Source organism: Harpia harpyja, chromosome 4, assembly GCF_026419915.1.
Source record: "Harpia harpyja isolate bHarHar1 chromosome 4, bHarHar1 primary haplotype, whole genome shotgun sequence".
NCBI classification, from domain to species: domain Eukaryota; kingdom Metazoa; phylum Chordata; class Aves; order Accipitriformes; family Accipitridae; genus Harpia; species Harpia harpyja.
Window position 1 is genome coordinate 19,526,482 of NC_068943.1, and position 26,208 is coordinate 19,552,689.

A 26,208-nucleotide genomic window follows, 5' to 3' on the forward strand; every position below is an offset into this window, starting at 1 on the left:
TCTGCATTCTTTTCGCCCTCTCAAAACATCAAAATCCATGTGACTGGATGGTTCAAAGCACTGGTAATGGAGCATAGAGGACTTTTTTTTTTTTTTTTGCTTCTAGGTGACCAGTCCAAACTTACTGCAAACTGATAGTGGCCAAAAGTTATTAACCTTTGGCTTTTTGGTTATTTTGAGAAATTAAGTTAGTGATCTCAGTTCAGTAATGAGTAGACAGGTATCTACATTGTAAATACCACAGTAACTTATGCTGATAGACAGTCTTGATAGGGGAATCTCATAGAGATAGGGCAGAGGCCATGCTGTCCTCTGGGAGAAGGCACCTGCACAACTAGCACATCAATAGGAAAAATCTGTGGAAGCATTCCCTGCCATTCTGGGTATTAGTTTGTGAGACTGTAAATTGGCAAGCATTCAGTCTGTTGTAATTCAACAATAACAGCAAAGAAAAACAGCAGAGGGAATGGGACATTATACAAGTTATATTCATAGATTTCAATTTTCTTATATGCTTAAAGGGAAACTTTTGCCTTCTTTATTAATTAAAAGAAAACCAAATTCCTGACTGGCTTACGTTTACTCTTTAATTTGTAAGTGACTGTGAAATTTGAGGGTCTTACTGTATTCCTAAATGTTCTAATAGGATTAGATTTTTTTTTTTTTCCTTTTCTGAAAGCAGAAGCAAAAAATTAGTACTAGCAAATCTTGGTGTGCAGAGAAGAGAATGGATGCCTTCTCTGCTGGGGTAAACAACACATCGCCTATAGCCCTTCTCCTGCCCACACTTAAAACCTTTGAGGCAAATACAGTTTTGCTTTCCGAGCCTGTCTGAGGTTGTTATTCTCGAAAGTCTAATTGCTGCTTTCATGCAGACAGGTAACCTCAGCATTAGAGCTACTGGCTTAACCACTGCTGCTAGTGCTTTAATGCTTTACCAGTGCTTTTTGTACCCCATTCCTTCTCTCACACCTGATACAAGAAGTAAGTTCTCCCAGAATTCACAGGGAAGAAGGGTACAGCAGCTTTACTTATGCTGGATCAAATCAGCCCCAAAACCAAACAAAATCCTGCAGCATATCTCTGTGGAAGTCTTAGGGGCATCCTGAGCTGAGTGAGCATCAGTGCAAATTCATTCAAACTTTACAGTATGGATGTTTGCAATCAGAATAGATTAACCCTGATTATACAAATCAGCTACAGTGAAGGTCTACTAAGCACAGAAATGACTGCTCTAATGGTTATAAGGTGATAACTCCTGGGTGGTATTCAGGGTTTCCACTGCAGGCAGTGGGAGCCGTGAGGGCTAAGTGCATTCCTAGCATTTCGAACGGGAAAGAGAAATGCCTCTGCAGGGGTCAAAATGCCCCCTTGAGTGTTAAGAAAGGATTTTCACTTTTTCAGATGTACATAATGGTTCTCACAGACAAGAGAAATATCTTGAAATAAATAAACCAAATGCTTGGGGTTTTTTTAATATTTATTGACTAAAATATGGAAAACTATGATGTTTGTGTTTGCATTTAGGCTGAAACTATTGTTCCTTAGGGAAAAAAATACACCATGTATTTATGCTAAATACTTTAATTATGCCCTTCACTGGGATAAAAGGAAAAAAAGCTGACAGCCAGCAAAAAAAAAATCCAAATTCTTTTCTTGCATTAAATATGACACAGATTGTAAAAAGCAATATTTTTACCCTTGAAATGTTTAGAAGTATTGACATTCTGTCCACTCAATTGTCAGCTTGTCTTTAGAGATAGAGCTTCCAGGTTCTTAGCATTTAGTAAACTGACACTGATCTCTATTCTTCTTTAAACTTGTATGTAATTCTTGGCTTAAAAAACCTGCATGATACCACAAAAGGTTATTCTGGTTGTAGACACTTCAAAAATTCTGTGCTATCCTTGTGGCTGTTTTCCTGATCTTCCAAATTTGTATTATTACATAAGCCTTATTAGTTTTACTTTAAGTCTCAACAAAGCTTGATAAGGGACTTGGGAATATTATGGGCTACTGTTCCCAGGGGGACATGCAGAGGTTTTAGCTTGTGCTACTGGAAGGAAGCTCCTCGGTGCCTCAGAGCCGGTGAGGAGGGGGAAACAGCAGGACCTATGTGGAGGTAGAGCAAAGAGCTGGTGGAGTTAGAGGCAGACCTGGGAGGCAAGGGCTGTCTTCACAAGTTCTTTGGTTAATTCAGTGGGAATTCGTGTATGTTAATTGGGCAGCACAAAATCAGCTTCACGAATCTGAGGGTCCAGCTTTGTGTGCTTAAAACCAAAGTTTGTGTCAGAGCCTGCCTTCCTTACCTGAGCAAAACTCTGGTGGAATTTAAATAGTAGACATGAAAGACTGAAAAAAAGGGATTTGCTCCTTTGTGTACTGAAGAGGTATATAAGCAAAATTAGCTACATGTTAATAAAGGTTAAAGCAAGAAAAAGTTTAACATTGCAGAATAAATTGCTAAGCCTTCCTAGCAGAAGCAATGGCATTGCTTGATTTCTCTGCCTTTGTTCGTATTGCTATGTTTACTTTAGAGTGCTAGAGAAGTCCCTTATGATTTAAATAAAGTTTGTCATGTTTTACTTCTATTGGCATGCAAATTCTTCAACGATAAAATATCTGTTAAATTTCTCTGTTTTCTTTCACTCCTGCTTATATGATGAAGCATGATTGGTGGTATTTAATGTAATCAGAGTATCATTAATTTTCTGCTAAAATGTTTCTGCATATGGCCATGCAAAATAAGTATCTACCATGCCATCAGTTGGTTAAAGAATCAAAATGAGAATGACAGTGTTTTTCTAAAGAAGATTTCTCTGAATCTTTCCACCCACAGGCTCTGTTGAAGGCAGTAAATAGTCCATTTTTGTTAATGAAGCTTCACTCATACAGCTGGGATTGTTTAATATTTTACGAGTGTTACTTTGTTTTGCTCTCAACGATCTCAGGCAGTTAAGGATTTATGAATCGTGTTTTTCTCAGCCCATCTGCGGTTTCCTATCTTCCCTGGCCTTGAGAATATGTTTAAATTTATTAAAGCGAAGCAAAGGCTCATTATTTCAAAGGAGAGCCAAAGTGACACAGTGAATTGGTTATTAATGGAAAGGCACTGCCATAGGGCGATTGAAATTTAATGATATCCTACAAGAAAAAAATGAGGGTGTCACTTTCCAAAAAGTCATGCTAAATGCCAGCCTTTTTAAGGTCCTGCCGCTAATTTTATGCCTGCGCACAGTAATGTTTTCAAAAGCGTTTAGGAAACACGGACCAGTGACTGTACTGATTATCCTTTTCACCTTCTCGCCTGTTCCAAATGGGTTTGTGCAGTGAGCGATTTAATCTCTAAATATAGGGAACGTTAAAAAAAATAACATTGCTGTTTTTCACAAGCTAAGGGCCTTTTGCAATCCTCCAGAGATGGACTTGCAAATATGCTATCTCCATATGCTCACAGTAAGCTCTCAAACTGGCTCATCACCAAAAAAAAAAGAAAACAAAAAACTTCAATCACTTTATTTCTTCTGCTTTTCTGTCATTCAAGAGATGTTTTATGTACACAGAGTACATTTATCAAAATTTAAGTCACACGTGATTAGAGCATACCTAGGAATTTCTGAAATTTCTCCGTTTTCTGCTGATTTTCTTTCAGAAGACAGTCCGTGTTTCCTGAAATTCCTTCCACCTGTTTCTGGATTGTCCTTAGTTTATAATATAAAGTTCAAATAGGATTTGTCACTACGTTTTCTTAGTTTGAAAGCCAAGCTGTGCAATTTCCTGGCAAAATCCAGTGTATTCTTCCCACGTGAATGTTGAGGCTTGTTTGGTTGGTTTTTTTTTAATTTGAGCTGGGTATAATTCTCAGGCCACTGAGACCCAATAATGTGGTCCTTAGGTGACTGTTGAAAGAGTTCCAGATGCAGGAGGGAGATGAGGGGAGAGGGGAAATACCTGTATTAGGACTGCAGGATCAGGCTGATAGAAACTTGTTGATGATGCTGGTGCTCAATGGAGTATTATTGTTTAATGTTCCAGTGCTAGTGATAACTATATGGTTCCTTCTAGTTACGTGTTTCAACACATGATTTACTACAACTATAACCATGTTTAAGCACAATTGAGGAACACGGATTGGGGATAAATCATGAATAACACAAGGTCTGTGTAAATATCTGGACAGAAAATAGCTTGTGATAACCATGTCAAAAAAGCAGGCTTTACATTAGACACCTCACAGTGTTAGATGGCTGCTCCTTTGTAAAAGCAGAAGAACTGATGAAGGATTCTCATGCCATGACAACAAAGCTGCTATGGCTACACAAGCTATTGTGTGACCTTCCTCAGTTCTCAGCCATCGGGATGAAGAATCCCCTTTAGTACTTCCCCATAGCCATTCTCCTAAGATGTCGGCTCCCCCAGAAAGCATACAAATACCCAGCAAAGCGAAAAGGGGTAGTAGCATAAAAGGATATTTGGTATCAATCATCCTCAGTTAATACAGAAATGGTAGAAGTCTGTGGTGGAAAAGACACACTAGGTCACCTAGTTCATCTCCCTGCTGGTGCGGGAAATGTTCCCCACATATATTTTCTAGTGCCCTGTCCAGTCTAGTTTAAATACCTGATGCAACTCATTTATATTTATATTGTAATTTTCTTACAAACATAAATATAAAACCAAACTCCAGACGTTGCCCTTGACAGGCACATTAGTAACAAATCATTTTCTAACCTTGCTTATGGTAAATTTCCAACCATCTGCTGACAGGTAAACAGAAATTTCTTTTTTTTAACTCTCAGAATACTTTCAGTTCCCAGCCTCAATAAATGAAATAAACCCCACCACCACCACCTAATTATAAAATGACAGCACCATGTTGTTTCTAAAGGGAGAAATGTTACCCTTTCTGGAGGCGTGCATCTGACAAGCATCCCCTGCACATGGTCCTGCCCCTCCTACGCATAGGATAACCTGTGGTCTTAAACATACCATCTGCCGTCTGCATGCCGTGGAGGTGGAGGCAGCCTGAGGGTAATAAAGACTGGTAGCCGTCTCCCCATTTCTTACATATTAACAGCCCTAAAAAAAAAATAAATTATTGCCAAATTTTGAACTCTTTCTGCTACGGAGCACAATCCTGAGGTGAGAGATTCTAGTTTGTTCTGTCTATAGAAAAGTTGCCGTGGGGAAGAGTTACTTGCAGAACGGAGCCAGGCTAGGTGAAGTGTGTAGTGGTGAGTGTCATTTCTGAGGAGAAGGTAGCAGACGTCGTTTCACGTGTCTCGGACTTGGGTCCGTGAGCGGGCGCTGGTAACGTCGCCTGTTCTACGGGAAGCGAAGGCTGCTTCTCAGTGAATGGAAAGCACTCAGTGAGAGGGCCTTGCTCCGATTAACACCAGGAGATGGAGGGGTTAGAAGGAAGGGTCAGCTCCTGTGAGGTGCCAAGTGTCGTCTTCTCTGGCTTAAATCACTGAAAAGGAAGGATCTTCAAACTGGGTGCAAGAATTATTGTAGCCAGCACCATGCCTTCACAGGGACTTTCTGTTGTCTGGGGTGAGGGGGCAGAAGAGTCAGAAAATAAGGTCGGAAAGACCAGCAAATACTGTGTAAACTGAAGCCCTAATAGGATTTGCATACAATTTTGAAGAACACGGGGAGAAATGGTGCCTCAAAGGGCCTGCAACTTCAGTTCCTCTGAGCTTCCTGTTTTAACTATAAACTTATCATCCTATAACCTTTCTAACAAAGACATAAACACTTCAGCTACATATATTTTGATTGTTTCATGACAGTTTACTGGAGGCTTAGCAATGACAGATTTCTTCATTGTCTTTTTGCCAAAATTTGTCCTTTAAGTCATTTTTGTTGACTGCCCCTTTTAGCAGCTCACCTCACAATGAGAGAGGAGACAATTAATGGGAGGGTGATTTATCACTGCCAAAAACTGTCAAGGACTTCTGTTGTAGCTGGAGAAAAAGCAATTTCACATTATGGCATTTCATTCCGAATACATTGTATTTACAGCTCACAGTTTTATTTTCAGAGCCTATTATCAGGTGAAACAGTTGCATCTGAAATGTTGTTTGTGACATAGGTGACCTGTTAGGATTTGATAAGTATTTACGCCAGAGCACAAGGGGCTCACACATCTGCTGTTGGCAGAAGCAATGGAAAAAAATAACCTGGAAATGAGGCGTTTGATTTTTCTGGTTCTTACACTCGAGCATCTGTTGCTATAATTAAGTGGCATTCAGTAATTGCAGAGCAATGGTGAAATAAACATATGCATTCTTGCCAGCTTTTAGGATTTGGTGTCCTTACAGTAGGAGAGACAAGCAAAGTGACTTCAGCAAGAACAAAGGGTTCTGTAACAAAGTTTAGCAATTAACTTTCCTATTGCATCAAGAGGAATTTTACAAGGAAAAAGAAATAGAGGGAGGGAAAAAAAAAATCTAAATTCGACAGTAGCTTTCGTACATTTAATCTGATCACTGCAAGAGGTAAAGCAGAATGTTGAACTGGGAACATGTTAACACTTTTCTGTTGAATGTACATGACTCCCTTGGGGTTGTGTTTAGAAACTAAAAAGTGAGCATGCAATGCTAACTAAAAAAATAAGCATGCAAGAAAAGTATTATACAGGGAGAGTTTCTAATGCAATGTACTACTTGAATTTGAAGATCTCTGCGAGGGCCCCTGCTGCCTTTGTTTACGCACCAATTGTGGTGTAAATGAAAACAGAACCTGGTAGTCAGTATTAGTTAAGAACCCTGGTTAAAACAGGCTTTTTTAATGAATCATTTATAAGGCATTAGTTAAACACTCAAATGTTCTTATTCTGTGGTGAGATTCAGTACACTTTTTAAAAATTATTTTTTAGAAGTAGGATGAAGGGGGGGGGTATATATTTTTTCCTGAGAGAAGATTTAAGTCAGAACACTCTCATCTGATCAGAAGTTTTGTGATTGTCATGGTTTTTGTCTTTTAGGAACAAACTGTCCAACAAGTTATTTCAACAATGGTCCTTGTACTAAAAATAAAAATAAAAATGAATAATTGAATAGCAGTACCCATGTAACCCAACAGATATGTGGCAGATGTAGCATGTTATAAATTCTGGGAATCTAAGAATAGAAAAGAGTGTCTGGTTCTTGTGTCTGTTGAGGCCAATAAAGAGTGAGCATGAAAAAGAGCTATTACTATTGTTTGAGGAGGCCATTCTTATATATGCTTTGGCACTTTCTCTTGCATGGTCTGGAGCAAGTTTGGCATTAACCGTGCACCTGCCTTTTTGGCTGGTGGAGTAAGTAAGAGGAACCACTGTGCAGTGGGCAGAAAAAAATGCAGTAAGTATCTTGAATATATACATAGATACATACATGCATACACATACATATATATTCACATACATATATGCAGAGAGAGAAAAAGAGATGTAAAATGAATAAATCAAAGAGAAAAAATCTTGTTTACTGGAGATGGGACAGGGTTGAAAAGTGAAAATAGCTAATGTTTTTTTCTTCAGTTTCCATCACTTACACTCATTTCTACATGGCCATAGCAAGCCATAACAAGTCAGTCAGAGCTCTAAAGAACTGGAATAGCACAGGATCAGGATCTATATTTTAGCTAAATGTAAATGTCAGGTTGCTTTTCTCACTTTACTGTTCAGATAGTGAAACTGAATCTGTTAATTGATTTTGTTTGTAAATACAAATATTTTGAGGGTAGATATAGCTTTCTAAACTGATAGATTATTATTTTAGCAGCATTTAATTAAATCTGATGCTAATATCAGTAACTACATTTTTATATTATTATTGTATGCATTTCCATGGTATAATACTAAAAAAAAAAAAGAAAAATCTGGTCAGACTTGAGGGCATTATTGTATAAGAGTCCGGTTCTAATAAACTTCATATATGGCTTAACCTGCTTTTTTATTCTGCAAGTGAGCTATTGGATTTTGAAGCTGTTTTGGGAATCCTCATGGAGGAATGTTTCTGAACTAGGTGAGAGTCAGGAGACTCACCGTGTTTCAGGCTTTGCCAATGACCTGGTATGTGACTCTGAGCAAAGCACTTCACCTGTCTGTGCCCCTGTTTCCCTCTGTGCTTATTTACAGCCGAGTTCTTTGAGGAAGGAGTTACCCCTTCAGCGTTTGCACAGGGCTTTGATTTCCTTTTTGAGCCTTGGGCACTAAAAATAAGTATTCTCACGTGAAGTGTTTCATTGAGCAATGTTGGAAGCTTTTTATTTTTGATGGAGGCGAGCCCACGGACAGTAGCTGTGAGCCTACTCCTGCCATCCTTGCATTGGCTTCTCTTTCTGAGCCATTTGAGTAGGGAGTGTGGCATTAGGACCTCTTACAATCAACATTCTTTTGCCAGCATCCATTCTCAGCCTATTAAAAGAAAAAAGATAGTTGTGAGAACTCTGTCAATAGTGAAAGATCTATTATGTTGTCCACTAAAAACTTAGTAGAGGCTATAGGAGTGATTTTAATTGAGATTTTTACAACCGTTTGATAACACTGTTTTGATCACCGTATTTAGGGCTGGATTCCAACAGTGGACATAAAACCTCTGACTAATCCACTGAGTCACCCAGTCCCTGTCATATATTGCTTAATGGTCCATGCTGCCAGGAATTATAATAGCTTTCTAGTAATAATTTTTTAAAAAATAAACTTTATGGGCACAAAGTCATATATAAGTTTAAAACTGAGATTTTTAAAAAGGCAATCAAAGAAAACTTACTAGAGCTATGCTAAACTGCAGAATTTTCTTTTTTATTTACAATAAGTGTATGGAGTCTTAAATCACATATACGATAAGTTAATGACTAATATTCTAACTTTGTTTGGTTAATGTTTGCAGGGCACTTACAGATGCTAGAATAATCTCTAATGTTTTTGCTCAATCTGCTCTGGAGATGGATGAAATAAATAGTTTAAACTAATTAATGTAACACCAGCTGTTACAAGTGCTTGGCAGACGTCTGTGAGTTTTGATGGGCAGAGAGCGGCTGTTGTACTTGACTTTATTTTAGTACAATGTTGATCACAGTGTAAGCTGGAATAAATGACGAGCCAAAGGAAGGAACAGAGGATGAATTCTGTGTAATGCAAAATAAATATTACCCTTTTACTGAAAATATTTTTTGAGGTCAAGGGAGAGTTATAGTGGACTTCTATTAAGTCATAAGTGCTGTGACAGCAGCTGTGCTAACCATGCTCAATATTAACACGCTTTACAAAAGCTGCAAAAATATATAGGCACCTATGAAAATTCATATTGCTTTTAGATTCCATAAAGTCTTAAGGCTTAATATGAGCACTTTGGCTGCATATTTTATTTCAACCTAGTAATTGCTGTTAGAAAGAAGACATGTTTAAGACAGGTAGAGAAATAATAAGTATTACTTCTAGAAAGTTAATATGTTTGCAAAGAATAAGTTGCATTTCAGTGCCATTTGTGTGCATGTGATTGATGGTATTTTATGTTATTTATTTATTTTGCACTCTAAAAGTGAGCATGACTGCAAAAACTTTCAAGGTGCAAAACAGTTATATCAAACTGAACTTAGTAGTTTGTGCTGTAGCATTAATTGATCAGTTCATGGACAAAAACCACCACAAAGCCAAAAATATATTTCTGATGAGAGTTCATTGTTTCTGTGTCATTTAATCAGAAGTTAAAATATCCAAGTAACTTCTCTTTTAAAGTTGGAAGCTAGAATAATTGTGCTGTGACAGGGAAACGATGGCTGCTATCTCTCTATGTGGCAGCATTAAGATAACAGTGTCATTGTACAGATTGTTACCCTGTGAATATGTCTAATAAGTTATTATAGCGTGCTGAGCAGATGGCAAGTGTGCTCCTGAAAGAATTGATGGATGGGATATGATGTCATCAGTAAGATGACAAGGTTCACAAGGTACTTGACCTCCAAGAATAAGTCCTAACTGGTTAGAATTCTAAATGGTGAACTTTTGTGACACTGGCTAAATGGGAAATATGTGCAATTTGTATTTCTTTATGGTAGTGTTTACCCTCTTCACTGAACTCCACATAATGGGATTTGGTCCCTGAAGACTTGGAGATATTGTTGGAAGGTTTCACCCTGTAACCTTCAGAGGATTTCAAATACAAATCTATACATCTAAACTTTAACAAAATCCCACCAAGTGATATTTATGAAGTCAGGTTCTTATCTTTTTCTTCCATTATGTGTATGTATATATAAAGAATTCAGTTGAGATGCTCAATTAATTTAACATGTTCTTCCAAAAGAGAAAACTGCTGACTCAGTGAGAAAGTACAAAGTATAAAATTGTAGTTTATACTTTTATATGAATGTGTTTAAAATTGTGGGCTATGCTAGCATGACAAGGATCTTAACAGTGTGCTAATACTTTTAGTTATGACTAGGTTCTCTATCTCTAAAGCAAATTAAACAAGTATAAGATCTACCTGTCTATCTATCTAGGTATCATCCTTTTTATCCTGTTCCAAATTACAAAGTGGGATCTACATTGTTGAAACACAGGGTTCTCAGATAGTCCTCATAGTTCTTTGCATGATTCATGAAATGAGGAAGATACATGTAAAAGCCTCAAGAGGGAGAATCCAGCTACCAAAGTTTAGGCACTGGAGCCACTTTTGATAGACACCTACATTATCTTCTTTGTTGTATGGAGAATTTAGGCTCTTATTTAGAGAGTACTGCTTCCCTGGCAGACTGGATAACCTAGGCAGAGGGATTCTACCCTTTATCTCTTTTAGGCACTCCATAAACCCTATCGATCACAAAGGGAACTCTGTATATGTATTTTTATGAGGAATTATGCAGACAGCCAAATCCTTCAAAATTCGGAATTAAAAGTTTGTACCTATACATTGTAAATTAGAAACAGAAGCAAAACATGCAAAAGGCAATATATAGAGAATATATCAGAAAAGAACAACTGAAACAAAGGGGATAAATGAATACTAAAGTTATATACTATGCCCTTCCCACAACGAAAGCTAGAGGCAAAGAATTTTGGGTCATGTTTCTTAACCCCTGAAATTAATAAAGCTTTTTTCCCCCATTGATTTAGCTGTATTTGGCTATGATCAAAAGCAGGAAGATAAGAGGGAGAGGCATGAGCGTAGTAGTTAGCCTTTTTTAAATCTTCAATAAAATACTCATGGTTTCTTCAAATGCTTATTGTTATTTGGCTCCTTTGAAATAAGGAGATGTATTCCTTGTGGAAAACTCTTCTATGTTTTATTGACTGTTTGCAGAACAAAACATAAATGCTATATACAAAAATAAACTATGAGAGCATGTACATGCATGCTTGTTCTGAATTCTTTCTGCTATTTATTTTCAACACTGATAGTTCTTTGAGATATTTGAATATTCATGTGACAACATAGGGGTTATTTACATTAACTGAAACAAGAGGAAACCAGATGAAAGCACTATAAATCCTATGAATAAAAACAATATATTATAATTTTTACATTTCATAATGTTCTGAGTTTCAAATAAGTAAAAGTTGTTTGTAAAATTTCTACTACTGGGGAATATTGTTCCATTTCTTAAATCAGCTTGTAGGTGCAGTAAAACTTTCATAAATATGTTACAAATTGCTTCCATCTTTCCTGTATAAATAAAACACTGAGGGTTCCTAAATTACTTCAGAGTTACAGCAAAGCTTTGGATTGAGTTGTAAACACTATAACAATGTATCAATTTTAGAGTAATTACTTTGAAAATATGGATTACAATTTAAAGTTGCCATCCTTTTTTTCTAGTTGATTTTAAATCCATGTCCTTAATCATCCAACCCAATGCAACTGTTTTATTCATGTTGTAGCCCTGCATCTGGTTCCAGCGGTACAGGAAATGTATAGACAGTAGAAGGAAGATACTATGGCTCTCAGATCATAACTCTCTTCCTTTTACTCTAGTAGTAAGGGTAGAGTTACTGTGTCTGCAGGAAGTAGTAACTAATTTACATGTGACTTGTAGATATCTCTCTGCATATAGTTTACTGTCTATATTGAATTATTGTTTCTCTGGTTTATTGTCAGTTTGTTTAAATATAGTAAGAGAGCAGTAACCTGCTCAAAACCTGCTGTTAGTAGGGCAGCTCAGAGATGAATCTTTAAACAAATATTTTCACTGTCTGTAGTATGCACACTTTGCTAGTGGGTGGATTCAAGGGATTTGGTTCTGTTCTTGTAAGGTAATATTAAAAACTAGTAGGGAACTGTTGCCTGTATTAATGTCTAACAGTTTGTTAGCATAATTAAATAATAATCTGTCAAAATATTTAAAACCATCACATGAGTTTATCAAATAATTTGATAAATTATTTGAGTTTCCACTTTTTAATAAGACAGAAAAAACAGAATCCACATCTCATATTGTATTGTCATAGGTGTATTGATTATGTGGCTAGAGTCTGTTCAGGAGCTAAGGCTTTTCTACCCAATCTGATCAGTGTATACATGTCTGTATGTATGTGTATGTGCTAGAGACACGTAAAGTATTAATACAAGGTAAATGAGTGTTCGCTGAGCTCTCTTTGCCATATGGCCCCTGTGGAGGATAGAGGGCCCTGGCTAGCTTAAGCCTGCCATATGGACCTGGTGGAAAAAGGTAGGTCTTACACACGGAGCAAACTTACCATATGGACTGGGTGGAGCACTCAAAACTCTAAACATTTCTCATACACCAGGGCCTTTTACACAGAAGAATGTAAAAACATACATAATCCATTACACACAAAAGCCATTGAAAAATGGATCAATTGTTTAGGTTTAATATGATGCTTTCAAGCAGTGTCCAAAACTATATTAATAATCAGGGCTTATTTTGAAATAGTAAAGAGGATCATCAATCATTTACAAGTGACTATTTTACTTTGCATTTAACATCTGCTGTATAATGGGACTGTACAATACCACCCTTAATGCTGTACAAAGACCGAACAGCCAGAAATAGTGATAGGGTTAAAGCAAAATTTCTCTGAATGTGTTCCCTTGTTTGTTTTTTTTCCCCTCCTGTTCTTAATCTGAAACACAAGATTAACACTTTGTGTAAGAGTTGTGAGGCAAGTCCTGGACTTAGAAATGGCTTCTGTACTCCTGATCTTTTGGGGAATTGAGATTAAGCATAGGATTAGAGCATTGACTCAACTTTATTTCATCTACGAAACTGAAAAGATCTGTGCCAGCTGAAGCTCTGCTGTTTTGATGTCTAAGATGTCTGTTGCTTTTGTATTTAACAAATCTCCATTTACTTTCCACATTGAAAATGGCGTGGTGCTACATAGTGGTGTCTTCTTTTATAGACCAAAGTGATAGTAAAGTAGCACAGTAAAATGCTCATTATATTTCAAACCACTGGACCTAATGTTGAACCTTCCTATGCATTCCCATGTAAATGTAAGTATATTAGCTTGAATTATTTATACTTTAAAAAAATAATCAAAAGTCAGATCAGGACCATTCCAATTATGATTATACCAAAATATAGGAAAATGGAGCATAAATTAAAGATGTATTTTTAAGAACTTCTTATTTTCCACTTTCTTACCTGTTTTGATAATGTTTTAGATCTTGTTTTCACAGTTTTATGTGTGAAAATGAATAAGCAGAAAAGTAGTCAAGATCTGTTTCAGTTTTGCAAGTAAGGAGATTATTTAGGCTGGTTTGTCCCTTCAGATTTCTGTCATAATCTTTTCCTTTTCTCTAACTCTATTTTTTCTCCTCTGGTCTTTAGTTAGACTTGAAATTTCAACAAGCAGACTGATTTCTTCATATCTTGGAAGGGGAAGAAACTACTGAAACAGAGAAATCTTAGAAACAATAAGCGTTACTGAGAAAAAGGTTTGAGAAGTAAGGAAGAGATGGTAGGAAGCAATAGTATATCCTGAGTTACAGAAAAGCTAGGACAAAGGGAAGACAAAGGAAAGTGGTTCTGAAAATAATTAAAGAAGAATTTAGATTTTAGTTTTTGAGCTCATTTAATTGTACTGAAATTTGGTAGAAGAGCAGCCTTCATCAGAAGCACTAACTTCCTTTCAAAAACTGAACAAAAATCACTGAAGTTGCTGTGACTTGCTCATCTCAGTCTTCTGGGTGCAACAGTTCATAAAACCTTGCGGGGCACTTATTTCCTGATGCAGCTCTTGCTCTTTTTCTAGGTGGGCTAAAAGCCAACCTACTGTCAGGATACTGAATAAAAGTATTATCTTTAAATACATAATGAGCTGATCAGGTTAAGATAATAAAGCTTGTGTGATTTGTTTCAGTTTGCTTAGGCAGTAACTGTTTTCACAGTACCATAATGGTAAAGATCTTTTGATTCCTGTTTTGTTTATGTACAGTTATTCCATTCATGAATTGTCATAAAGTAGTAGAGAGCGTTTGAACCACTCTTAGGTCTGTATTTTGCTTCTATTGCATTGCATTTATAATTGCTTAAGGAATGAATTAAATAATTTTTCAAATAGGTTATTAGCATAAACATTGAAACATTTACAGAAATTTTGGGGTGAAACAGAGCGAGTAGAAAAATCTGTCCGTGTAATGGAGTTAGAGTGCATATTTCCTTGATATTATGATAGAATGTAGATAAAAGGCCGAATGCAATATTTAATTTGCATGAAGGTTTTAAACTGGATCCTGGGAAAGATTTTAATTTACCAGCAAGTATGTGGCATGTTTGCTGTGTAAGGTACCTTAATTTTCTGTATTTAATGTAAACCAAACTGATCCAGATTACATGATGACTTCAAACTATTTTTTATCTTCCTAAATCAGTGCTGAATGTGACCCATAATGTATAAAAACATAAAGGATATTTTTTGGTCTTCTGTAATATGTATTCTGATATATTAGCATAAAATACATATTCCAAGACATGAAGACACATGCAGGCCAAATCTCACTTTAAAGTGGATGCCTCAAATGGAGCAGAAAACATTAGAGGTAAAACTTCTGCATTATTCTATCAGTGAGCATCAAGCTAGTGAACGCCATAGAAATCTCACTAATGGACACATTCTGGCAGCTTGTTGCAGATGTTTGATGAATGAATTGCAAGAGGAATCATATCAGATGTAAAAATGCTTGCCTTTTCATTCTGAATTTTGTTTCTGAGCACTCTGGGGTTTAGGGATTTTGGTTTGTTTATTATTATGGATTTCTGTGAAAATCAGATATTAGGATATAATCTATAGGCAATGGGTTGAGAAATGTGGCTATAATATTGTAAAGGACTGTTTCTGATGCTATAAACTATGTAACTCATATTGAACTCCCATAGGCAGACAGCCAAATTTCTATTAGGGTATCATAACCATATAATCCAAAATGCGTACATCAATTATTGTCTACAACATTTGCATCTGAGTACTGGAACCATTCCATAGATAGACACATTAAGGACGTTTATTGTATCTGTTAAAAAACATTATTGTGAAATCGTTTTAAAAAGTGAGTTAAATATAACTGATAGTCTCTTATGCAAATGTGCAGGGTTTAGCCCCCAAACTAAGGAAGCCTCTGTGTTATACTGCTTCACGATATCAAAACAGCTCACTCATTTTGTACCACTCCTGGTAGAATTTGTCAAAATGGGATGCTTCAGACCCTTTTGTTTTCAGTAACAATTACTGTATTAGATGTGAGAAGAGTTAAGAGTTGGAGTTACTAGATCCCATATTTCTTTGAAAAGTATGTATTGCCATTTGGGTACTTAAGCAAAGACTGGACATTATTGAACTATTGGTGATAAAACATCTGTTACCTTAATCTCTCGGAAGCATGACTGCAGGGCTTGACCAACGCAGTCCCCTAGGTACTTTCTTTTCAAAGCAGTGTTTCTTCCCCTGCATTTCCAATGCATTTGTACCTTTTCCTTGCATATTCAAGAATTCCTGAAACTATTACCCAGTGGCCCCATACAGTTGTGTTGGGTGAGTCCATCTGACTATTTCTTAATTATTTTATTTTATTGGTATTTTTGACTCTAAGAGTGAGGCACTAATACATCTGGGGTAGGAATTTTGGCATGGAGAAAGCTTGGGAACATGTTTTCTTAGTATGTTTCTGTCTTGCTATGCATTTTTAGACTGGTCGTCTTATTCAGTGGTCTAATATATTGTCAGGCTGAATATTAGAGGTACTTGATAGTATCCTTTTTATTAAAGAAGTTATTAAAATCACAGTCATTAATAGGATCTTACAGAAAGTGAAGTGAATATAAGTATACATGTTTTAAAAATATTGGGTTTCTGCAAAAAGGACTGTCACTGAACATTTTATATATTTATCTAAAATATGATATTTTCTCATGTTATTTTAAGAAACATGACAGTATTCTGTGTGAATATTCAGTTAAACAGAACACATTAATTAATAGATCCAGTCTTAGAAATTCTGACCAGATAAATATTTTTCTGCTGGGACAAATGACCAGTGTAAGCTACCATAAATGTGAAGTTTAACCTCTTTTGTCTTCTCTGTTGAACTTCTCTGACATATTTATTTGTGAAATGCAGTACTGTTGACTTATGTGCTGCTGCTTTACACCAGGTGCCAAGCATGCCTGGTCAACTTCATCTGCTTGCCAGCACTCTGAGGACAAGGGTGTGGGGCAGGTTATGTGTTGCTGAATGAATGACAGCTGACGAGTGTTGCACAGACACATCGCCGTCTATTCATTTTCTGTTTGGGCATCCGATTCACGCTGTCAGCAGATTACCAAGAACATGAGCCATGTGACAAGCCAGCAGGAGCATTGATGCTTAGTCCCCCATAGTTGCAACATGGTTAGATATGGAATTCTTGAAAATGTTGACTTTTTTTTTTCCTGAAGAGAATGAATATTAGAATTATTAACTGAACACAGACCAAGAAAAACAGTGTGAATACAATGCAGTTCCAGGTATTACCATAAAACCTTCATCTTCAGAGAATTACAAGTTACCAGCTGTGCTCTTACCAAGAATTCCCTTCTTACTACTGTTATGCTTACAAAAAAGGAGCAGTGTTATTTCAGCTGACAATGACAAAAATGCTAATATTATTGATATTCCTTATTTTTTAAATCACCTTAAATCCCAAAATAATAGATGTTTTTCAACTTTCATGAAACGTGTCCAGAGGATTATTAATCCAAATCATGTGGCACTTGAAATGATCCATAAAATCTAGCAAAATGCAATCGTTACATTCTGTAATGGTTTTTTCTCTACGTTTTGCAGTAGCCATACAGAGACAGTGAAAGTATAGGAAGGAACAGGCAACACAAAAATACGTATGCATACTGTGGTGTATTACCTTGTGTACTGCTTTTTTCAGTTGAGATGTGCATATTTATGTCCATAATTTTGAAAATGTGAGGTTTAGTGTACAATACATTAATTATGCAGTCTTTAAGTCCAATCCCTAATTTGAAGTTTGATGTTAATCAGGGATTTAGCTCAGACTCAAAATACGTGGCTTGATCTTTGATTCTGCATACATTTAGGAAAGCTAGATATACAACCAGGCTACCTAGGTGAGGGAGCCAGCTTCTGTAGCCAACACAGTAAAGGAGACAAATAGCTCGTATCATGAATGGTGGGTTTTGATTTCCTAACCAGATATCCCTTTACTACATAGATGATTATGGACACCCCTCAGCATGACTAGAAAAAGCTCAGAATGACTCTTGTGAGCCTATAGGGAGACACATTTACACAACCCTCCACATACACTTAGGCATATAGGCAGTTCTCGTAGAATTGCTATGGAGCCAAGAAACATTCTTTTTAGCACTCAGTATTGCCTGGCTGATGGAATGAAGCTAGCAGAGTACTAATTGGGACATTTGACATGAACCAGTAAAATACATTTATACTTTTTTCATCATCCAAAGCACAGATGGCCTTAATCTGCATCTGATCCCTGCCAGTAGCACGTAAGGATCTTTAAAAAAGAAATAGTGGACATAGTTCTCATAATTAAGAACTGCAGGTTATAACATTATAAAATGCCTTGTATTTATACTAATATACTGTTAAAAATGCATTAAAAATATTTAGTGTACCTTTCTAACCATCACTTTATCTTTAGGAATTTATATTTCTTTAGAGTTAATTAATGTAAGTTACTGTCAGGTGTTCAAGATATTTGTACTTTATAGTTATCACATATATGCAGAATCATCTCTGACTATCTCATTTCTTCTTTATTCCTGATCGTTCTGTGCATTTTAAAAAAATTGTGTGGAAAATTTCTGTGAGTGAACAGGATAATTTTTATTATGGGGACAGAGAAACCATATAATTTCGTTTTGCGCATTATGTGTTATGATGCCAAAGTACACAAAGTGGAAATATCACTGGCATTCAATTGTATGGTAAAATACATTTGTTTAAAAATACGAATGATAATTTATTCTGAAATATTGTGAAATCCCTAGAATAAATAAATCAGCAAATACTGCTTGACCCAGCCCTAATCAGTAATAAGCTGCAAAATAAGATAAAGTTTATTAAAATAATCCTTTTATTGAAAGAGAAAATTAGATAAGTTGTGCTGATTGACTCTGAGGCCCTCCTAGGGACATGTAAAATGAAGAATAAACTCAGCTTGATCTAGTCCAAAAAGCCTGAAGAAATCCTCACAGCTGGAACATCACCACTAATTACATTTTTGGGTTTTGGATATAGTTTGCCAACTCTTTCCATTCATTTATAGTGATGTTATACCAGTAATTCCTTAACAAAACTAAAACATGTGAACTTTAAAGAACATATTTTTATATATTTGCTATTGACAGCTATAAATTTCATTTACATTGAACTACAGTTCTTGAAATAACTGCAAGAATTACTTGTCCAAAATATGCTGTGTTAAAAAAAGACGTTTGGCTGTTCTGTTTATTTATTGCTGAGTCAGTATAAATTTCTTGCTCCTGGGCACTCTTTTCCCCCTCCTTCACCACATAATCCCAATCCTATTATCCCTTTCCAAAGTATTCAGCCACCTTGAGTGTCCTTCTTTTCTATTTTCTCAACTCAGTGTTCCCTCACTTCTTGATTAGTCCCTGTCTTCTTGTCAAGTCATCCCTGTTTCCAAAGCCCCACATCCTGATTCCAGCCAGCAATACGTTCCTGTTTTTTCCGCCGTGTTCATAGATAAGTTGGCTTACAAGGTATCAGCATAAAAGGGATATCACTGAACCTGGGAGAAAGAGAGGTCCCTAATCTTGTGTTCGAGGGGCGATTCTTCATCTGGCTCTAATTTCCCATTATGGGGGCAACTTCAACTGCAGTATGCTCACTGACCCTGTGCGGCAGTGAAGAATCATCTGTAGGGACTGCATTTTCTTTAAAAGGATTAAAGAAATACTGGAAATGTATTAACTGAAACTCTCTTTTCCAAAAAGGACAAGCATCAGGTTAGAATATTCTATTTTCAGTGGTTAAAATCAGACAGAATTGTCAGTAAATATGAGTCTTACTGTTGATGGGCAAGTCCTGCATATAAACCGACCTCCAAATTGGACATATAAAACTAGGTTCTTAGGTACTTTTATTCTTGTGTAGTCCTTTACATCAAGTGAAAGTGTGCATATTTTGAAGCGATGCCACTTACAAAAATGGTCCGTGATGGTAGAAGTGATACACAGATCTATGAGTTCTGTAAGACCCATTTGCACAAATATATGTGACTGCACCAGGTGTAAAGCCATCGTGTGCAATGTACACATCCAAGAAACATATTGTTAGAAGCTGTGATCCTTTCCATGTAAGCTTTTAATCTTTTAGTCATATTTCATTATTGGTGAGTTACTATTCCCAAAGTCCTCAGGCAAACATACCAAGCCAAGAAAAAGAACTTGGTGGACAGCATTTGCAATGGTACTGTTAACTGTGAGAGCACCAGCTGCTTTGAAGTGTTACAGAAACAACAACCAGCAAGTCAGTCTATTTGAATATTTGATATTCTCCCCTTATTTCCAGCTGCCACAGTTGCAGATGTTTTAATTTCAGAGTATTTGGGTGTCCTGGAAAACTGATTTTAGCATAAAAAGAAGAAACTAAAATGTAGAATGAAAAAAAATATGTTTTTATAAGAGTTAGTTTCAGTACATTCCTTTTACAGTTCGTAACATCCTCCACAGTCATCTCACATTGCCCCTAGTTATGTGCAGGGTAAATCTTGAATGACCAAATCTATAAAGCAGCCAAATGATATGGGAATTGAGCAAGAGGATTTTTTTTTTTTTTAATCTGCCTGAAGTTGATAAACATTTCAGTTTAGGACATGGGACCCCCTGGTTTTTTTTGTGTTAATATAAATCAACATTTACAGATTGTCCTGGTTTTGGCTGGGATAGAGTTAATTTTCTTTCTAGTAGCTGGTATAGTGTTATGTTTTGGGTTCAGTATGAGAAGAATGTTGATAACACACTGATGTTTTCAGTTGTTGCTAAGTAGTGTTTAGACTAAGTCAAAGATTTTTCAGCTTCTCATGCCTAGTCAGCAAGAAGGCTGGAGGGGCACAGGAAGTTGGGAGGGGACACAGCCAGGACAGCTGACCCAAATTGGCCAAAGGGGTATTGCATACCATGTGACGTCATGCCCAGTATATAAACTGGGGGGAGTTGACCTGGGGGGATCGCTGCTCAGGTACTGACTGGGCATCAGCCAGCAAGTGGTGAGCAATTGCATTGTGCATCACTTGTTTTGTATATTCCGATCCTTTTATTATTACTATTGTAATTTTATTATTGTTATTATTATCATCATTATTAGTTTTTTCCTTTCTGTTCTATTAAACTTATCTCAGTCAGGGGGAAGTGAGTGAGCGGCTGCATGGTGCTTAGTTGCTGGCTGGGGTTAAACCATGACACAGATGAATTAAAATAGAAGAGCTTGTCATACCTGCAACCCCTAACTTTGAGGAAGATGAAATATAAAAGTTTGTAGTAAAGGGTGTTTGACAACATAAACCAAAATCATATTAAGTCAAATGGAATAAATTGTTTCCACAAAAATGTATGCACGAGATTTATGATAGTAAAAAGTGAAAACAGGATCCTCTTTCATCATTCAAATGGTAAAAATGAGCCTGTTTTAGGAACAAATACACATGAAGTATTTTACAGAGAACAAAAAAGCATCAAGATGCATTACAAAAACACATTAAATGATTACAGAAAGGCAGTAATCTGCATAGTATTTTTTGGAGCCAGCTATTATTGCTTGCATTCAAATCCTGGCAATACCAATATTCTCCAGTTTGATTGGTGACTGGTCTGAACTTATCCTACTTGCTTTTAGGAACAAAGACAAGAGAATGGCTACCTCCATTCATCTATTATTGTATAAATAGCTGTCACAGCTTCCAGGATGTCTGTTTCTATGTTATCTGGTGATAGAAAAAAATAGAATGGCAACAAACCAAATAAATACAGTGAAAAATGTTCGTTGTATTTGGCCCAAACCAGCTGCTGTTTGCAGATAAAATCTGGTTTGAACAGAAACAGGTGAATTTTGGAAATTGAGGAACAATGGATGGAGTGGATGTAGCATTTACAAGTATGTTAAAGATATGTGTCGCATTCAGACTTGCCTGTTATGGTGATTAAGTTCATATGTCAAGGCACATATTCATCTCTGCTCAGATACTGTAGAGGCTTGGGTAACAGCTTGTCCTATCCTTGTTTATTTGTTAATTTATAACATCTCCGTTCCCAGCACAAGCCAAAGCAGGCTTGGACACTTCTTTGTTCTGCCTTGTTCTTTCTTTTTTTTTCCCCCCTTTCTTTACACTGTTGTGCTCCCAGCTCCGACAATGGAGTTGTAGATTGGCCCTCTTGCGCCTCTTGCCCTGACTTGTCTTCAAATGCTTCCTTTGATGCGTTTAGACTGAAAATGCCAAACCTCTGTTTCCCAGCAAGGGCTCATCATTTTTGCAGCATTGCTCTGCTGGTAGGTTAAGAGGAACTTTATTAGTTCCTTTGCAACAGTTTAAAAGATGTTAGGCTAATCATTATTTGGAAACAAAGATATCTCATCGTATTGAGAAAAGAGGACTTCTGCAGGAATGGAAGATTTTTAAATGCTTTAATGGCAAGAGGTCGTATTATTTTGCTACTAAAGCGGTATGTTTTAATTGGCTGTGTTTACAATGTGGTTTTTCTTAAAAATGCATTTCTTCAAGATTCCCTCAATCGTCGCTTATCTCACATCCACAAATATCCATGCTTCCTGTGTATAATACGTACATTTGCTCTGTTTCAAACATACTCACACTCAAAGTTTATTTCACATGGGACATCAAGAAAACAAAGTCACATTAGTCTGACTTTTTTTTCTGAGTTGAAGTTTCATTAAAATAAGTTCATACTAAGTTCAGCTCTCTAGTCTTACCCTTCAGTGTAAATTTGTTTCTGTTATTTATTATAACATGAGTTTAGATGTTATTTTGAGTTCATACCATTCTAACCTTTTTTGAGTTACCTTGCCTATTGGAAAAGCATGCCACACATTGTTAGGAAAATCTTTGCAAACTTCACCACATATTTTGAGCATGCACAAAGTACAGCAAACTTAACGTATATTTAATTTTAAAGTAGTAATACAGTAAAAAATTTCATCCCTTGCTTAAATTCTATGACAAGACCTGTGTTAGGAGCTTTCTGTGCCTCAACAATTGCATGGAAGAGCATAGTTTTTAAGCTAATTAAGGCTTATGGAATTTTTAAGTGGGTCAATTTTATCTAGTATGTTTTAAAATATTTTGACAATTTGAGACCTAAAATATTAGTAAGATTCTAAGTTGTCTTAGGAAGTATGAGAGGTCATTCGTCCATTTCTCTGACAAACCTGGAGGCAAATGATGTCTTTTTTTTAGTTTACTTTCTAATTTATATGACACAACTCCACCATCCATACTAGTGATTAGACTCGTTTCTTGCTATACCATGCAAGTCCAATACCTTCACTGGAACCACTGATCTAAAGAAGTCTTTAGCCAAAAAACTCAGTGGCCTAACACAGAAGAGGGTTTGTAATTTTTAACTTTTTAAAAGTTTTTTTAATGTTGGGTAGGAGTCATTTGGGCAAGCTACACTTCCAGCAGAGGAAAAAAAAGCTTTCAACTATGCAATAATATTGTGTAGTGTTTATCAATCCATTGTCTAACCAGTTTTGTTTAAGTTTTGGGTTGTTTCTTTCTGTTAAGGAAAGCATAACAATTCTGACAGCAGTTTGGAAAAAGACATTTGGTAATGATTTTTCACACTAGAATAGGATTTGAGAAGGTGAACTAGCAGTATGATCTGAGAATAGTAAGTTAGTTTGCAATACCCAGGAATACCTAATTTATTTTTTCTAATGAAGTGGTGAATATTTCTATAATATTTTAAGAGTTGGGAAGAAAAGAAAAAATTCATATTTAGGGCCAAATTTTAGTATGATAGTACAGAATGACTACAGAGATATCCGTGTTGCTGTGGGGTAGCATGAGGGCAGAGCATACAACTAGAGAGTACATTTTTCAAAACCTGCTTTGAAGATAGGAAATGGTTCAGTAATCTACAGGCAGTGTTTCTCAGCACTTTGTGACATGACTGGAAAATTTAAATACAGCTGAAAAAATCTTTTATGACTCTGAATGGACTGAAGCTTTCCTTGGTCAACATCAATTCCTTTCACAAAGCTTACCTTGGTAAGCTTTTGAATGATGACAAGAAAGCAGTAATTGTGGCACAAACTGTGACAAATAGGGGACATGAAATGGAGTCTTACTCCTTGTGTAGGCTACTCTCAGCCTGAGCCACAGTGAAGTAGGAAGAACAGCTTCCATGGTAGGACTGATCTCGCCAAAAGCAGATCTTTCCATCTGAGCTAGTCAGCTTAGGCTGCTCTTAACAGACATGTCTAGAGGAAGTCTTGTCTCCTCCTGCAGTAGATGCCTGTGATAGTTCAGGTGGATTAGTACCTTGAAGTGGTGTCTGCTTCTCTCCGCTGGCTATAGAAAGACCTAAGTAAGGCCAGCCCAGAAGGAGATGTCCAAATGCCTGTTTGGGTATTTCTGTGGAGGGACATAGTGGGTGAGGCTTTTACTCTAGCACTGTAAATACTGGCCAGCACAACAGAGCTGGTGAGGAGATGGGGCAAGAAATCTGCACCTGAACATGGTTGATGGAGATTACTTCCTTCTGGAGAAACAGTGGATGGGGACTGTTGGAATAAACTGGGACTTTGAGTTACGGTTTTTCTGGTCCTGGGGTCATCAAAGCCTACATTCTAACCCTTCGTTACTGCAGATTTCGATTTTCCTGGCCCTAGACTATGTCCACATAAGAAAATACTGCACCCCAGTCAAAGAGAGAGCTCTTTTTAGGCAGCTAGGATCAGAACTTTCATATCACACAATTCCTAATGTACATGATAGGATAAATAGAGAAATATAACTATTATTGAAACTATAATTAAATAAAGTGCAGAAAGAAAAAGAAATTAAAATACCCCAAAATGTATATGTCTTATAATGATCAAAGCCCAAATGGAAAACAGCAAGTCTGACAAACTCTTCTGTAGTCAAATAGCTGTGCAGAGATCTGCATAATACCAAGAGTGCATTCTGATGTCCTTGTATTGTGTTGAGATACATCAATATGTGTCAGTTAATGACTGAGCCCTTGGTAAGAAGCGTATGTATAGATATATGTATCTATATATATGTATAGATAGTTTTCCTTTTGAAGAATTCAGATTAACATCTGGTGCAAAGGAATTGACCTAAATTTCTGTATCGTATCAACGGTAGTCTAAAAATATTTCAAAAAGTGAAAAAAAAAAAAAGCCAGGGTATTGAAGTTTCTATTAATTGTGGGGTTTTTCTTTTTTTTTTTTTCTTTTTTTTTCCCCCTTACTTTATAATCTGTTCACAGATTATCTGTGAAACTTTAATCTTACAAGTCTTCAAGCTGTGGGAGTTTTTTCCCGTTGTGATGTCAGAACTGATCAGATCTGATTGTTACAAAGATCCCACTAAGGAGTTCAGCACTAATTGTTAGAAGATGTCCATGCTTAAAAAAATTAGGCCAGTGATTGTAACCATGCTGTTAATTTCATGTATTGTTCAGAGCATGTTTCAATTGTGGGAATCAGGTGTACTTTCTTGATTAAAAATGCATTAAGGAGCTGTAGTTTTTCTCGGTGTTGCAGAATCTTCTGAGCTGTAAGTGAAACCATTAAGAGCAGGAAGGGTTAATTGTATGGGAAGCCTCATATTCAAATACTTCTCATATACAAAATATATGTCATGCTAGAAAATATTCTATTGTCAATCCAAATAGAACACAAACTAAAATGAGATAATTGGGAAGGTGCCCATAAAGTCAGCCTGAATATATTATCACAAGTATATGTGAGATAATATTTGTTTTAAAAAGATTCTATGGCACTGTAAACTCAGTCTCATTAGAGACTGCATTTAAAAGGCTTATAAAGTTACTCATTAATGTTATCTTGTTGTATCTCCACAGCTTTTTCATTAAAGAAAATTCAGCAGAAAGCATTTTCTCCTGATAGCAGGAACCAATTTGCAATAAATGTTCTGGAAACCACTAGGGAAGCCATTACTGAGGTCTAATAAAAACAGACAAGCGTAACTTGTTCTATATTTTTGTTTCAATCACATACAGATGAGACCCCGCTCTCCACACCAACCGCAAGAGACAGCCTTGACAAACTTTCTCTAACTGGGCATGGGCAACCACTACCTCCGGGTTTTCCATCTCCTTTTCTATTCCCTGATGGATTGTCCTCCATAGAGACCCTTCTGACTAACATCCAGGTAGGCCTTTCTGTAGGTCAGCTTAAAGGGATGGAGAGGAGCCAGTTGCAGATTTGTCTAAATTAATATAACCATTCTAGCTTATTCAGTTCGTAAGATTATTTGGATCAACTAATTTACTGAAACTTTCTAGTAATTTAGGTTTTAAAGGAACCACAGCAAACAAGTGAATTTAGAAGCTGTCAGATATAATGCATAAAAATACAGATTGTATATTAAATCACAGCAGAGAATTCAATGAAAATTATATTGGTGTGTTTAACAACATTTGTCTTAAATGCTCTTTTTATTACAGGCTAATGAAATGTATCTTACTGTTTAACTTTATCTCATTTAC

General features: G+C 36.4%; 1 protein-coding gene across 6 annotated transcripts in view; it reads left to right on the plus strand.

Annotated features, from left to right (window-relative positions):
• DACH1 (dachshund family transcription factor 1) overlaps nt 1-26,208 on the plus strand; it is a 367,060-nt gene that overhangs the window by 290,943 nt on the left and 49,909 nt on the right. For all 6 annotated transcript variants that reach the window (XM_052786003.1, XM_052786001.1, XM_052786002.1 and 3 more), the window contains one exon: nt 25,720-25,871. In XM_052786003.1, the coding sequence (XP_052641963.1) occupies nt 25,720-25,871 (152 nt within the window). The remainder of the gene's footprint in view (nt 1-25,719; nt 25,872-26,208) is intronic.